This window comes from Trachymyrmex cornetzi, unplaced genomic scaffold (assembly GCF_001594075.2).
Source record: "Trachymyrmex cornetzi isolate Tcor2-1 unplaced genomic scaffold, Tcor1.1 scaffold138, whole genome shotgun sequence".
Lineage (NCBI taxonomy): Eukaryota > Metazoa > Arthropoda > Insecta > Hymenoptera > Formicidae > Trachymyrmex > Trachymyrmex cornetzi.
In genome coordinates this window covers 1,726,172-1,743,200 of record NW_017295960.1, presented here as the reverse complement: position 1 = coordinate 1,743,200, position 17,029 = coordinate 1,726,172, and the positions used below count along the sequence as shown (strand labels likewise).

The 17,029-nt window shown below is 31.5% G+C and overlaps 1 protein-coding gene across 3 annotated transcripts in view; it reads right to left on the bottom strand.

Annotated features, from left to right (window-relative positions):
- LOC108770989 (parathyroid hormone/parathyroid hormone-related peptide receptor) overlaps window positions 1-17,029 on the bottom strand; it is a 29,060-nt gene that overhangs the window by 776 nt on the left and 11,255 nt on the right. Inside the window, exons 3-12 of one of the 3 annotated variants that reach the window (XM_018522820.1) lie at window positions 16,495-16,585; window positions 12,533-12,639; window positions 11,132-11,290; window positions 9,598-9,692; window positions 8,869-9,218; window positions 4,858-4,988; window positions 4,689-4,774; window positions 4,412-4,556; window positions 3,408-3,687; window positions 1,919-2,082 (exon numbers count right to left, since the gene is read on the bottom strand). In XM_018522820.1, coding sequence (XP_018378322.1) covers window positions 1,919-2,082; window positions 3,408-3,687; window positions 4,412-4,556; window positions 4,689-4,774; window positions 4,858-4,988; window positions 8,869-9,218; window positions 9,598-9,692; window positions 11,132-11,290; window positions 12,533-12,639; window positions 16,495-16,585 — 1,608 coding nt within the window. Of the gene's footprint in view, window positions 1-1,918; window positions 2,083-3,407; window positions 3,688-4,411; window positions 4,557-4,688; window positions 4,775-4,857; window positions 4,989-8,868; window positions 9,219-9,597; window positions 9,693-11,131; window positions 11,291-12,532; window positions 12,640-16,494; window positions 16,586-17,029 lie in introns of those variants that run through there. The other 2 variants (XM_018522821.1, XM_018522822.1) reach the window with 2 other exon arrangements.

Genomic DNA, 17,029 nt, shown 5'->3' with positions numbered 1-17,029 from the left:
TCAATTCGTCACTCAATCGGTATAATTGCTGTTTGTAGCGATCAGCTGTAACGGTTTCATTTGGACCCAAGAGTTCGTAATACAGCACACCTTCGTGGTCCCACCAAACGCACAGCAAGGTCTTATGCTCGTGAATATTCCTCTTCGACGTTGAAGCTGATGGTTGGCCGGGATCCACCCATGATTTTTTCCGTTTGGGATTATCAAAATAAATCCATTTTTCATCGCCAGTCACGATACGCCACAAAAAACTCTTTTTTCTTTGCCTGGCAAGCAAAGAAGTCGCAATAGTCAAACGATTTGAAATGGCACTTTCTGACAACTCATGTGGTAGCCATCTCCCTTCCTTATGGATCTTTCCCATGGCATGCAAGCGTTTTGAGACGGCCATTGGAGTAACATTTAACTGTTTCGACAACTCTAAAAGCGTTTGAGCTGGATTCTCATCAAGCAATTCTTGCAGCTTGACATCTTCAAATTTTTTCGGCTGTCCTGGACGTTCTTTGTCTCTCACATCAAAATCACCGTTTCAGAAGCGTTGAAACCAAACTCTACATGTTGGTTCCGATGGAGTTTCATCACCATACATTTCGGATAATAAGCGATGCGCTTCAGCTGCGGTTTTCTTGAGGTCGAAATAGTGAAGAAGCACATGTCGGAAAAACAGCTTATCGTGATTCATTTTTAATCGATTGGAAAATTTCTTTGGCGTCGAGAAATCTAACTTGTGAGGATTAAATCACTCAGCAATGTCTAAACTACAAAAGACATGTGACTTCATCGTCGAAACTCGTCAGCGTTGGAGGTAGAGCCCTCTAGTAGCGAGCGATAGGAATTAAGTTTAATACCTAATACATTTTTGAAGTGTGACTGAAATTTTTACCGAAACTGAAAACAAACACTCGTTACATGTCAGTTTCGACTGAAACTATATAGCTCTTAAATAAAATATTAAAGAAAATTATAATTTAAGAAAATATTAATTTTAATATGTGTAATTATTGTTTTTCAATAATTAAATTATAATGTTTATGAAAAAGAAGTACTTATATGTATCCTTTGACCAAAATTGACACAACCGAAATTTCAGTTTTTTATTTCGGTTGAAATTTAATTGTTTCAATAAATTATGATATTTATGAAGAAAAAGAATATGGCATATGGGCATCTCTATACATATGGCCTTTATAGAATTTCTATTTTTTAATTTTGATTTTGGTTTCGGTTGAAATTAACATGTAGTCGAATGTTTCGGTTCAGTTTCGGCAAAAGTTTCGGTCGAACTGTATACATATTTTGAATAAAATTTTTTTCAGAGAGGATATTTTTTGGAATATTACTTTAGAGATTACTATTGTTTTTTATGTCAAATATATTTTTTAGTATAATTATTAAAAGAAATAATATTACATAATGTTCAAATCACATACAATCTCATATTAAATATGATTTTGATAGAAGTGATAAAATACATAGAAATAACAGACAGAATTGATGTTATATTTTTACAAAATATTTTGATGCTTCCTGTATATTAAATTAAATAGAATTAATTTACAAACGTGTGTGTGTGTGTGTGTGTGTGTGTGTGTGTGTGTGTGTGTGTGTGTACGATTTTATTTTATTTTTATTGATTACTTTGAATGATTTTATTTGTTTACATGATTGATGCATTGATTTACATAATTACAATTAAAAAAAAATAAAATAAAAATGTATGTAGATATTTTTTATGTTATTTGCACTTTTGAGATTGTTTTTGCCCGAGTTCTTCGTTTATAGTCATTCCACGGGCGATATTGAATACCAGAGCACGATGAAGAGAAAAAAACGAGATACTTTATCGGCAACTGGATTATACCGAGATTATGCTGTACTCATGGACCCGTGTACACTCGAGTAAAATGATGATACTTACCGAGCAAAAGGAGAGTAGTGATTGATGTGTGTACTTGCTGCACAGAGGCGATGTATGATGAGGGTGATGATCATGCGTCGTTGGCTGCGTCGGCGGCTGGCCATCACCGGCGATCTCTAGATAGCCCCGGCTGCTCGCTAAACTACCTCCTCTCGTTCCAACATCTGCAAAATTGCATTGCGAGATTCGGGTCGTGTACGTTGCACAACGCGATTCGGAGGGATTTCATGCATTCGAGAACTCTCCTCTTTGCAGCAACGATATCGACCGGTTTCTCTGGCTGTGTGATTTAGTCACTTTAAGGGCGCCAAATCGTCGCGATGAATTTGACTTCTCTCACGATATATCGCATTATACTATTTTTAGCACAGTTTTGAAATATTTCCATCTTAAGGCGCCCAAGAGAAAGAACTTAACGTACTACTTAACTACTTACTACTTTAACGTAGCGAATTTATTAAATTTTGTTATATCCTTACTTCTGTTGCGCGTTTAGAGATTGAATTATACATGCATATGCGCGCGCGCGCGATATTTAATTTGCTTATATCATTTATTACTAAAAAAAATCATCAAATGATAGTTGATTTACTTATATCATTTATTACAAAAAAATCATTAAATTAGGTAAAATTTAAAAATACATTAATTGTTTGAAATTGTATTTTATTTGAATTTCTGAAAGAGAAGCTCATTTAAATAATTTTGAAAATATTTGGCGGAAAAGTTTTAATTAGTGCAGCTCGTATTTTAATAATCTGTTAAAAGGAATTGAGAATCAAACATTTAAACGGTAAGAGTGACTTTGATCAAACTCAAAACTAAATTAATTTAATCAGTGATTTATCAAGTGATATATCTTTTCCAGTAAACAAGTCGTCATTATTCATCGTCATTTTAACATCAAATGACATCTTTAATGTTGACAAATGATGACAAATAACGTCAACTTATTTATTAGAATGTTATTTTCTTGACATAAATAAAGTTTATAATTTTATTTGATATACAGAGAGAAAGAAATCAGGCATAATAAATTTTATTCAAAAATCTATTTGGATTTCAGTCGCCCTGATTGAATCAATTATTAACTTTAGATTAACTTTAATCTCGGTTCAACTTGTATTTCATCTTTTTTTAATTCTTACATTAGAAGTAGAAAATGATAAAGAGTTAGTTAAACTTTAAGTTAAAGATTAAAATTAAATTATATTGGTAGAAGTGGCCATTAATCAATTGCTTAAGTTAATCAAAGTTTGGTCAAAGTTACTACAAAACACTGTTTGAACGAAACACATATACCCGTATTCATAGTCAGTCCTTGTACTTAAGGCTTCCTTAAATTGATTTTTAGATGCTCGGTAGTCAATGAAATAATTCGTAGAGTATCTGAAGATAAATTTAAGGAAGCGCGCGCCTTAAATATAAGGCCTGACTATGAATACGTGCAATAGAAGGACACGACGTTTCATAGGATTTAAGGGGACACCTTGTGTACTCGCCATCGAGTGAGTGGACCGACGAATAGCGCGATCCTGGTAAAGATGAGAGGGCGTCTTCCAGCGTGACTTCCACCACCTAACCCTTCTTGAATGCCGACCACTGGCTTTCGAGTTGTTGCAACTGCACGTGCTAACCGAATGCGTCGACGCTCTCTGGCCCCACCGAATTCCACGTAGATGTGTCCATTTGATGCCGCGAAGTGTTCTCGATACCTCAGCTCTCACCTCGCCGTTTAGGAAGCAATACAGCACCGCCACGAAAAAGCCCTTCCGGGAACACAGAGATAATATCCCAATCGCCCTTTCACTCGTCGATTTTAATTCTCTGCAAAGCCTGTATCTTTTTCTTGAACGCAAATCTTCAGAAAACTACCATTCTTCGTATAAATTGTAAAGAGATGTGGAATAAATATTATTTAATTATTTTATTTAGTCTCTCAAAAATATCCATTTATTTCCTTTTTCTTTTGATTACCGTCTTTCTGTCCGTTTATTAAATTTCTATTTATTCATAATAAATAAATAAATGAATATTATATATGTATATATATTGTATATATATAAATAAGAAAAAATGTAGTAAAATTTAATATATAAAGAATAATGATCTGGAACTACAAATGAGAGAGAATGCGATAGAGAAAAAGAAAGAAAGAGAAATACAATAAGTTCTAAAAAAATGTAATCTCATTATCTAAAAAAATTTAACTCCATTATCTGAGCAGCTATTTAAACGTTTCACTGATCAAAGTACCTACAAAGATACGTAGCCCCAACAAGTAGCTTTTCAAAATAAATGAAATTATATAACTTAATTTTTCTCGAACTTTATGGATTAATTAGCTTAGTTTTCTGCACAATATCGTCCAACTTTGTTGTTTAATGGGATATAATTTATGATAATACAGTGGAGTGCTCGATTTCTTGCGTAACTATATGGCAGTTTGGCTTCCAGTAAAGTAGATTAGTGCTATTAATAATTGCGCGTTACCTGGAAAGATGCGAACAGCTGGTCGCAGAAGAGCCACACGACCTCTACAGTTTCGTTTACGCCGATGCTGTACGACATAAAGATAAAGAACGCGTAATGAACCCCAAAGAGCGGCACTAGGACCAACGTGCTTCTAGCCCATCGCCTAATAATATTTTAGACATATATTTATACAGTCAATCATGTCATTTCATTAAAAATTCCATTAAAAAGAAATAATATTTTATATTATATTGTATTTATATCATCAATATAGATCATCTTCTACAGATCTTACTTGTATCTTTGCGTTTCCTCCGACATGGTAGATTTGAGTTTCACTAGTAGTACTCTCACGATGTTGATGAAGAGCACAAAATTTATCTAACGTAGCCAAGGAAGAGCGATGGATTAATATACGACTAAATTAATTACAAGCTCAACGAAGCATTCGCGAGCGTTCTTACCAAAATAGAGAGCATCGTGGGCACCCGTATGAAGAGGAACAAGAGAGGTTTCTCGTTGGTTGTCCAGCAATATGTATCCTGGAATATGATCCTCGTCACTACCCAAGGTAAGATAAATATAGCTGGCAAACCTGTAAGACGAAGTTGTAACGATTAAATTTATTAAATGGACTCTATTACGCTTATCAATAATGAGTTTCTGAGTTTCTCCAGGGAATGGAAAGTTACTTTTTAAAAGTAACAAGTTACAGATGCTCATTACCGAGTAGAAAAAATAACAAGTTACCGTTACGATTTTTAAAAGTAACTCGTTATAGTTACCGTTACTTGAGAAAGTAACTTTTCGTTATTTTTCCATTAATTTTTTAAAATCAACGACCGCCAATCACAGCGGACGGGCTTTCTAGTCTTAAACGCTATGCACTGTACAAAATTTTTATGTAAAATTACAACTATTATAATGGGTAATTTTGAGCCCACTATAATAGTTGTAAACGTCCCGCGTTTGCAAATTTGTAATATGCAAATAAAAATAATTTCTAGGTATGTAATTATAAAGCAGATTGTGGAAGTACAATTATAATGTGTATGTGTAATTATAGAAACGATAATATGACATTTCGCACTATATATTATCATTTAACAGCAATGCGCGAAAAATTACTGTTATATTACGTAATATTACTAAAATTTGGATAATTACAGAAAATATTCAAAATATCCTGCTATTTACATAATTTCCTATATAAAATAAAATATATTTAGACAGTAAAAGCAAATTTACATAATTTTTGTGGAATTATGTAATTTCTGTAAAATTGTATGATTTTTTATATTTACAGGACTAATCATATGTAATCTATTTTATATTTATTATATGTGTAAATTTACGAAATTTTTTTACAATGTGAGTGACTTGTGTCGTATCGTGTCCAATCCTGTGCAAAGTAACGATAAAAGTATAATTGTAAAATTCGTTACCGTTATCAAAAAAATGTAACTTCGTTACCGTTACAATTACCAAAAAAAAAAGTAACGTAGTTATCAATAAAGTTACCAAAAAAGTAACTTGGAACTGTAACTTCGTTACAAGTAACGAGTTACTTCCATTCCCTGAGTTTTTCTAACGAGAAAATACGTTATTTATTAATAGAAAGTTTTTTGATGTGATTCTCTCTCTCTCTCTCTCTCTCTCTCTAAAGCGGATCCGTTTATAATTATAGAAAAAGATATAAATATATTTTTTTAAATTATGCCATTGTTTAAAAATGAATAATTTTAAAATAATAAAGTTAAAACGAATATCAATATAAAAGCATACATATATGTATATGTTAAATAATATTGTAGATGTATTTATAATTAAAACTTACAACAAGGGAAAGGACTCAAGTATCTTTCTTTGATTTTAATGAGTTTTTAATGTGTTGTTTTGTAGATAAAAATAAGACACATATTTATTTTTATATGTGTCTTATTGCACTTTTAAAAGATGAATTACGATTTTGATAAACTTTTAATGTTACTTTATAGACAAAATAGAAGACACATATTTTTTTATACGTGCCTTATTGTACTTTTAAAGGGTAAAGCATTTTTTATAAAAAAAAATCGATTTTTTTCTTCTGAAGCGAATATCATAAAAACTGGGATAGAACAAAATGTTTGAAATAAAAGTTCAGTGATTTTAAGAATATTTAATAATTATAACGAAAACAGCTTTTTTAAATTAAACAATATTAAATTTTTTTTTAATTTTTATTTCTTATAAATAAAAACTATTTTATCTATATAACATTTTTAAATATATAACAGTAACAATATATAAAATACCTTTGAAACTCAACTTTTATTTCAAACATTTTTTTTATCTTTTATGGTTTCGTTGATGTTCGCTTTGAAAGAAAAAACCTTTCTTCTAAAGGGTGTTTCAACCTTTAAAAATGCGATAGAGCACGTATAAAAAAAATACGTGTATCTTATGTACGACTATAAAAAACACACACACAATATATTAAAATCGGAGGAGGATATTTGAGTGCCTTCTTTAGAAAAAGATGCTTAAAATAATTTAAACGTTTATTACACATATCTATATTCGAATTTGATTCTAATTTGCTCTTTTATATTCTTGATATTTTTGTTATTTAAAAAAGTCCTTTAATTTAATTGTTAAAATAATTGAGATAGATTTGATGTGAGGAAAACAGATGGGAAAAATATAATTTGCAATCAAGTTGACAAATGAAAATACGATGTGATAATTTTTTCGCAAAAATTTATAATATATTTAATACTTAATATTTAATATAAATATAATTAAAAATAAAAATGAAGATTTTAGCTGCACTTCAACTGCTTTTATCGAATATTTCTTAAATTCCACACACACACATGTTTGTGGTGTAAAAATTATTATTCCAATATGCCGTTCCGAATTTTTCACCGTGATTAGAAATTCAGATAAAATCGGAAGGGCAAATGGATAGTCAAGGGCCAAGAGCGTAAAACAGCACAAATTTTTTAAATAAAAAATGTAAAATTTTTGTTAGACGAGTCCAACAATAAAATTATAAAGCCAGTTGAACAGAAATTAAAAATAAAATGAGAAAGTAACATGTAATAGTTTGAAACAAAATATGTATAATAAAAAACACATAAAAAACATTTGAAAATGAAATTGTGCTATTATTTTGTTGTTTACATAACACACTTCTTATATTGCATAACATTCAATGATTTTTATAATCAATACGATATCATGTTTCATGTAGAGAACTGTCGTGATTTTTTAGAACTTTTGAGAATTTCTGAAAATTGAGGGATTCTACAATATCCCTCCAGAGAATCCTGTGCTCTTTGCTGTCAAAGACGGTCAAAGTCAGAATCAATAGAATCTGCACCGGTATATAGCAAATTTATGTTTTCTTTTTCTCTTATTTCATTTTACGATTTCCATTAGTAAAATTTTTAATTATTTTTCAATTATTGTTAAATGCGTCAAAAAGTATAAAAATAAGAAGGATAAATTATGTAAAAATTGATTAAAAACAAAATTATTCGCTTTTCAGTAAGCAAATTGATGGTAAATTATCGTCAAGTTTGGCGTCAAATTCGCTCAGAATTGGTGACAAATCCGATGTCATCTGCATCAGTAACAAGTTTGTGTTTTGTTAGCAAAGCTTGTGTACAAATTAGACAAGAAATTGGCGGCAAAAACCGGTTCAAGCATTAGTCGGTGTTGATTTTGATCGGTTTTTGCCGATAATTTGCTGTTACGTTATCAACAAGTTTTGCAGAACAAGAAAATAATTTTTCTGACTATCTGTTCTCATGTTATGTCAACAGATTTTGTTACATATCTGCTATCAATGTGTTGACAGTATTGAATGTAACAGAATTTGTTTCAAATTCTGCTTTTTTTGTCGATAAAATTTCCCAGGGAGAAATAACAATAAAATCGATATCGAATCGACGTCGATTTGATGGTTCCGACGTCGAATCGACATCGATTCGATGTCGATTCCATTACCATTTCTCATTGGGTTGTAGCAAGTATCTGACAAAATTTGTTTTCCATATGGCCGACTAAGTTGTAGCGGACTGCAACTCAGTAAGGCACATTGAAAATAAATTTTGTCAAATGCTTGCTACAAATTAATCAAATAATTAAATAACAAGAGCAATTTATTGATTCTTGATGAATACAAAACAGCCTTTTAATCTTGATAAGTCTTGATTAAGTTTTAGATTAAATTCTTAATAAAGAAGTATCGGTAAAAAATTTGTTTTTTTTTTAAGTTCGTTTAAAAGTATCATCTTAGTTTCTTAATATAACACATAAAACAATTTTAAAGATAATAAAGTAGTTAAAAATTAAAGAGCACAAGGTAAACTAGAACTAATGTAAAATGTAAAGTAGGATAATGTAGGCTTACAACTAATGCGATTGGAATCTTGTAAATCCTTCTAAGATTGACAATGACTTCTAAGAATAATCCTATTACTTACCCCATCCGAAAATGACGTAGCCTACAATGCTGGAGTTGGCGTCAGTGAAGAGCGCCAGAAAGACCAGATTGTGCAGATATACACCCTCCATCAGGATCCAGGAGTAGTTTGCTAGGATGAAGTATTGCCACAGACTGGTGAATGTCTTGCATTGCCAGTTGCTTTCCTTTTCATCGAGTAGCCAGTAACCCTCATTGACTTTGACCACGGCATCTGCCACTCCGAGGCCGGACACGAAAAGCATGTCCTTCAGTAGCGCCATGAACGCTCGCATCACGAACGAGACGAACAGGTGCATGTGCAATATATTCCGAGGGCATCGTAATTTCCTACGTCCGATGGGAGACAAACTTGAACGTGGCAACGCGAATTACGTTTCGATTAGGAAGTGCGAGATTTTATGCGGCGCCATGAGACATGATCGGACTTTGAAATAAAAGCAATCGTGCTCGATGAGAAAATCCCGTTATATCAGTGTAAATAAACGCTAAAATTTATTGCTCTTTCAGGAGCAACCCCAATGTCAAACTCTTTATTTTTACAATGCGGTGTATTGAAAATAAAAGGGAAATATGTGGATATAAAAGTATGCGATAAAACGCTTTGAGAGATGGCTAATCATAATTTTTTAAATAAAAAATTATGTTTAAAAAATATATAAAATGCTAAAAGCGAGGCGCCTTGTTTTGCAATTATGTGTTGAAATTCTATTTACATGAATATACTTACTTGATGGTGGCCAAAATGCAAAACGCAATGATGAGAGTGAACAGCGAGATAGAGTAGCCTAATTTCGAGATGATCTTCACGACCGGTAGGAATTTCTATAACATGTGATTACTTTCTAAATGGGAAATAATCAATATTATTAATATACAGTTTATTCACAAATGTAATTAATAAATTAATAAAACGACAATGCATTCGTGATTGATTATGAAATTATTATCTATGATTTAAAAATAATTTAAAATAGAGTAAATTTCTACGAAACGTTGCTATTAATTAAAAATATAAATAATTTTTAAAGTTAGCGTTAAATTATTAAATGCGACTATTACTCTAATTAATTTGTTGGTGGTAACTTTAACAAAGCTTTCTAAAACAATGTCACCATATATATGATCTCTATGAGAAAAATAAATTATGAAAGTTTGGAATTGGGTTTAATTTACAGTTATCGTAAATCTTTCCTTAAAAAAAAAAAAAAAAAAATTCTCTACAATATAAATTTATACTGTATCCCATATAGAAATTTAATATTAGTGATTAATTAATAATTTATTTTGAGTATTAGAAGCATTGTTAACAATACTTTTAATACTAAAAATAAAATTGGCCAATATTAGTATTAAATTTCTGCAAGGGTTGTATACATTGACGGCATTCCTTGTCTCGTTGTTCCCTTTCATGCTGCAATGCTAACTTTATAATCCTCAAGAAGATCATTTGCTATTATGTTATTCTGTCGTCGCTTTACGAAAGCTTCTCTTGTATAATCGTTCTATATTCACTCATTAAGTAATGCGTTTCCATCGTGTGTGTTTACATTAAATTATGGTAAAATTTGTATTAAATTTGTACTAAGGCTGTCAATTTGCTCCAAGTGAATTAATTATTGAATCCTTTGAATTACGGAGCAATTTTAGTAAACTAAAATTTGGACTGGAAATTATTCGGACTGGAAGTTATTTTCTATTTTATTATCAAACACTGATTGTTATAAATTGAAAAGATGTTAAAAAGGCAAATAGGTGACTATTAAAGAAGTACGATTTATTTTAATTTTTTCTTAGTTGGCGTCTCAATGATAACGTTACGCGGTATGTGTAAATACCACTTGATCTTAAAAATTAAGTACAAAGGTCTTGGTAGAAAATTCTTTTCACTACTTTCCGCCCAACCTCTTCGATAACATCATTACGTAACTATTGGCTCATTTGCTCTCCCGCTCGGTTCATTATCGTTCAAGACTGGAAATTAACTCTGCAGCAACGTCTCGGAATTCTCGTGAACAGTGCAAAATGTCGCGACGTATCCCCCTCCCATTGGATAGAATGTCGTTTATAGCTCTCATTTCCTCGTGAGTAGAGCAACTGACGTCATGTCGCCGTGTGATTCCAATCGATCTTTTCATCTCCGCTATTTTCCGCATGGCGATGCCACCGAAACTCGGCGGAAGGTTTTATTGTTCCAAATTTATTCGTCCTCGTTTACATTTTTATCGCAACGAATTTAGTGTTAGTCTCCTTTATTTCTTTACCTTAATAAGAGTAGCGTTGTTTGTTTCTACATTCGACATGTTCATCAGGACGGTGACTAGCGGCTCTCGGTAACACTGGCTAAAGTTGGTCCAGACGCTGTGGGTTTTAACGTTCCAGTACCATTTGCCGTCCGGCATGCATTGCTTCGAAGCGAATGCCTGAAAGACGCACTGACTTTTATCTATGCACTCTTCCATCGATTCGATGATAATTATTTCTTAAGCAAAATACCCGATACTCGCACGATTTTCTGAAGAAAAATAATCGAAATATACTACCTCTCTCTTTCTTTATCTATGAGACAGCATACTGCACTGACAGAAAAAAAAAAAATAATTTTACACGGAAAGATAGATATTTTGCTGAAGTATTTAAAAATTTAGCTACATGCAGATATAAAAATAATTTTGTTGGACCATAAAAATAATTTTATAGGAATGTATGAGCAATGCTGCAAAATGTTTTAATAGTCTAGTAACCATAAATTTTAATGTCCTGCATAATTATTTTGATATTCCAGCAAAATTATTCTCAGATTTATATCTAGCTAAAATTTTAGACATTTCAACATAACTGTTCTTTCCGTGTGACGACTATAAATTGACAACTCTAAAATTTAAATACCCACAACTAATTTTATAAAGTAATAAGAACTAAAGTAGTATTACTGAGTACCATATTTTTTAATGCTATATTATATTTTTATAGTATTCAGTACTACTTTTTTAAATCCTTATTATTTTGTAAAACTAGTTGCAGTTAAATTTTAGTTGTCAATTTGTAGTCGACGCAAACTACTTTTTTTTCTCAGTTATGGAACATAAATTTTTAAATTACATTTCAAATCAATTTTGTTTGAGGTAGAATGTTATAATACGTGGATCATCTACAAAGGTATTCAAACGCGAGCAGGAAAGTCATAAAATGAGATAACTTATCGAAATTCTGCCTGAGAAAGAATGGAGCTCGAATTCGTCGAGGAGTCATTCGGACACGTCGCTGAACAGTGTGGAAGACATTTCAATCATTGGATTTAAAGAATAGATTTTATGGTCTATTTGCGAGAATCTTAGTCAGAAAGCGACGTTATTAGATATAATTCGTCGAGGAGTCATTCGGACACGTCGCTGAACAGTGTGGAAGACATTTCAATCATTGGATGTAAAGAATAGATTTTATGGTCTATTTGCGAGAATCTTAGTCAGAAAGCGACGTTATTAGATCGGAAAATTAATCTAATTGAGTTTCTCGCGGATCTAAATGAATCTTGATATTACTTCGTTCCGATAGCGTTATTCTATCGAATAAAATTTCGCCGTTTGAAGCAAGCGCGAAGTAGTTTCCGGAGAATCTATATGGATCAATTCAGCTAAATTTTTAACACGATCTTGATTACATACGCCAGCGTCGAAACCCATGATGTAAGAGGCGCACTGCTGAACAGCCAGTTGTCCAGGTGCCGTCGAGTTCCAACATAGTATCCCGTCCCAAATCTCGGGACACCAGCCTGAAGAGATCGCATCAAAATATTAGCACGAAAATAACGAAGCTATCTGGAGCAGAAAATTATTAGACTGAAAAAGAAATTAAATTTTAATAAATATTTGTTCGAACAGTTTCAAGTAAATATTTACTAAATGTAAACATATATTTATTTGATACAAAAATTATCAATTTTATTTAACTTCCATTTTTTATTGAGTAAATATTTATTCATTGTAAGTAAATGTTTACTTACAATTAGCACTATTTAAAAAAATATGTATTGAGATTTGGTAATTTTTTTCAGTGCATTACATACATGTATGTATATGATAATGCATAATTATATGTATATATATATATATATATATATATATATGAATATGCGAGGAAAATATAGTTGGAAACGCTCTGTCTCCACGTTTTTACTTTTTTGGGGTCTATACCGTCCTGTTTGTGACAAATTTTTTATTACAAATGTCGAAAAGATATTACGTAGATATTTTCTACAAGTCCTTTATGTATCTGTAGAGCGTTTATAAACCATATTCATAAACGTACATATGAATATTTATGTCAATTCGCATGGATTTCTGGCACGATCCGGTATAGCAGTGGAAATAATGGATCTGGCTTCTCGACGCACGATGAGAGTTACAATATACATATCCGATTATACATATATCCCGTTGCATTATTATTAAACGTGTTGAGCGTTCAGTCATTGTCATAAGCGGCGAAGAGAATAATACGTGAACCGCCGGGCAATCGTGCAGGACATTGTTCGCCGTTCAAAGCCAAGTGCGAAATTTGACGACGTCCTCCGGAAAACCGGTCTTTCAGCATTAGCGCAGCTTATAAAAATGGAAGTCCATTAGGTTTTGGAGGTCCGCATAGAATTGTATTTAGTCGTCGTATCCCCATACGTTAGGTATTATGCGTCCACGATTCTGTATGCGAAAGGTACGCGAAGCAGTATAAGCTTATTTACTTGAAACAATGTATTCGAGAGACATTATATCAGCATATCCATTATATATAAACTGAAAATTATGCCGCCATGCCCAATGTATTTCCCTTGCGTGCCATATATAATAATAGCTTGCTTTGATGAGGATGTGAGAGAAAAATATTACAGTTAAATATATATATATTAATGGAAGTAGATATACATCAACAAATTATACATTCAAAAAGCAAGAAGGAAAGCACATAAGCTCCTTTGAAAGTACTATTTTTCGATCGGAGCCAAATATTGACATTCGAACTAACAAGGTTTGCACAGGCAAACTCGTCAATTTGGGCATAATTTCGTAAAGGCATAAAGTAGCTTAAAACTTAATAATAATTTGTTTCTTTTATGCCTTCTTTCTAGTAGGTACTTTAAAAATGTAACATAAAATATTTAAATGAGCATTCTTGCTTTTTCGATATAAGTAATCTTTTTCAAATACGCTATCAAGTACATAATTATATTTTAAGCTTAATAACATTTGGAAAAAATATATTAAAAATTTTTTTATCAAATTTTTCATTATTTATGTAAATCTATTTAATTTGAATTCTAGGAAAATCTATCAAAATTACTTTTGGAAATTTAAATATGACTTAATAATACTTTTTTATTTTTAAATTGCTTGTATATTTAATGAAAAATTTAAATTTCAAATTTAAGCTCATATCCTTGCTGCACCCAAAAAATTAAAAATTTTATAGTAGGCTACAACAGATACTTTATTTATTTTAAATTATATTTTTCTTTATATTATACAATAATTATTTCTCTTTATGTTAAATAATATGAGATTACACAAAACAATTTCGAAAACACTGTAATTAAAACTCTGACTATTACAATATCTCTCCTGATTTAATCGTTGGCCTTTAAAAAATTTCATTAAAAAAGCTTTTACATTCTGAAGTAGCATTCCATTTTCAAATATTGAACCTTGCACATCCTAGACTCCTTACCTTCTTTATAATCATTACTCATTTTTAATATCTATTTTAAATCCTTAGAAATCTAAGACAAGTGCCTTATTTGCAATGGAAGTGTATTTACCCATTTTAAAATTAACAAGAGAAAAGCTCATTAAAAAAAAATTGGATTTGTCCTTTTTTTGCATTCAACGATTTTTTTACTTTATTGCGGGTATCTCATTTAAAATCTGGGCACTCCATAAATTATGTATACAAAAATAAAACTGAAACAAAACATATTTAAAAAAACTATAGGGAAATTTACGAGACTTCATATAACGTATATTAAAGCTAATAAAAAACATTTATGGTTCAATGTGTTTAAAAGCTGAACATAATAATAATTATGTATAAATTATGCACAATGGTAAAATCGAATTATTTAAAGTGATGGAATTATAAAAGGTATTTCTAACTCCGTATAATTGTGAACTATTGTATAATCGATATTGTAACATTAAAAGTCTTTATTTTGTCAAGCTGTGTTTAATTTTTTTGCTTCTTACAATGATCGCAAAGAATAAAATTGATCAAAGTTCTTTGCTATTACCTTCATTTTAACTTTAATTAATCCCGAGTTAAAGCATTCTTCTCTTTTGAATAGACTGAACTGTGAAATGGATGGCTTTTGAAAGGTCTCTGAATGTGTTTAATTATATTCCATCTTAATAATTTAAAGGATTTAGTACAACGATTCAAGTTTAATAAAACAATTTAATCATCAATGGAATTTAGCGTGTTAAGCAACTCCGTTGTGTAACTTCCTTTTGTAAGGGTGTACAATAAATGAAACTCACGAAACTCTCGCCTGGATTTACAATCGCTTGTTTAATTAATGGTGGCACGCTAGCTTTGCGTTTGATTTCCAGCTGCTGAACGGGCTAGCATCGCGATGCGAGATTAATTGCGACGTTAATTGCTCCAGAGACATTCTATGGCTACTGTTTACTCGCGCGCGTGTGTACACGCGCAGAAACGCGGAACGTGTGCCGCGACACGTGCGAGAACGCGTGGTTAACATTAGTCCGTGCATCGTGTGCATCATCTTTCAAATCTTCCCGTGGCGTATCATGCAAGTTTATAACCTGTTGATTTTCTATTGTTTCCTGCCCCCGATTATCGAAGTCGAGAGATACTTTCAAAAAGTACCGTAAATTATTTCGCTTTCCTCTGCGCGAAATTATTTCGTGCAGAAGCAAGAATTGGAAATCGAATTATCTCTGAATTCTTTCTGAATTATACGCGATAAAAGTAGAAAAATAAAGGATCTCCAAATGTCATTATATCAATGTATCATCATCATGTAATAAAAGTGTTCAAATGATGTCAATAAAAAAAATACAAGTAATAATAACATTTAAACTTACAAAGTCTATAAGAAAAAAATACATACATATTATTATTAATATGTAGCGCTTCTAAATAGTGGAGAAATTAGTGTAAATATTTACGATTCTATTACAAATGATAATTATCCATAGTTCGTGATTGGCTACATCACCTTTACTCTCGCATTTCCAGTATAATTAAATGGCCCGTACTTTGCCTATTGTATTTATTCATTGACTAATACAGCAACATTAATTAAAACGGACGATATACAACGAGCAATTGTAATTTTCATGCAATGCACAGAGGCAGACACGAGTAGAACAAACACGTGGATAGAGACATTTATGAATGGTGTATGATACGAAGTAGTCGGCGAGTGAGATTCACAGCAGGCGTCGGATTCAAGATCATTCGAGCGTGTTAAGTCTTACTACTTGACGCGCTCTTTTATAATGGAAATCGTACCGCACATCGCAATCATTCTCGTTTGAAATATCAATAGCATTCGATTCGCAACGATATTTCTCATGCGTTTCGGTTCGTTGAAATATTATTCTATTCTGCTCACCTGGCTCCAATATATTTCCAAGATCGCAACGCTTGGCTTCCGATTCCAATCTGTCCTCCATCAACTTCATTCGGTCGATGACACCATTCCTCTGAAACGGATTCAATGTAAATATAGATTAATATATACGTGTACATATAATAGAGTAACACCGATAATTCTACGCTATAGGAGAATTTACGCCACAGAAATGAAAAAAAAAAATAGAAAAAGTGAAAGTAATTGTAACCACTCTGTTATACTTATGTTATTAATAGTGTATATTAATATTGTTTTGCAATTTCAGTTTTTTATGTTAATATTAACGAAATCATTGTGAGTTGAATTGATTTGTCAATGCGGTAAGTAGTGCAATCCGAGGGGGTAACCACTTAATGTAATCGTGGGACAGAGTCAAAACATTATAAAATTCATATGAAATATGTATATATATATATAAATCCGATAATTATATATTCAATCACGATAAATCATTGTATAATATTAAATAAAATTAAATATATTTTACCAAATGACTTCATATGTAGTGAAAAAA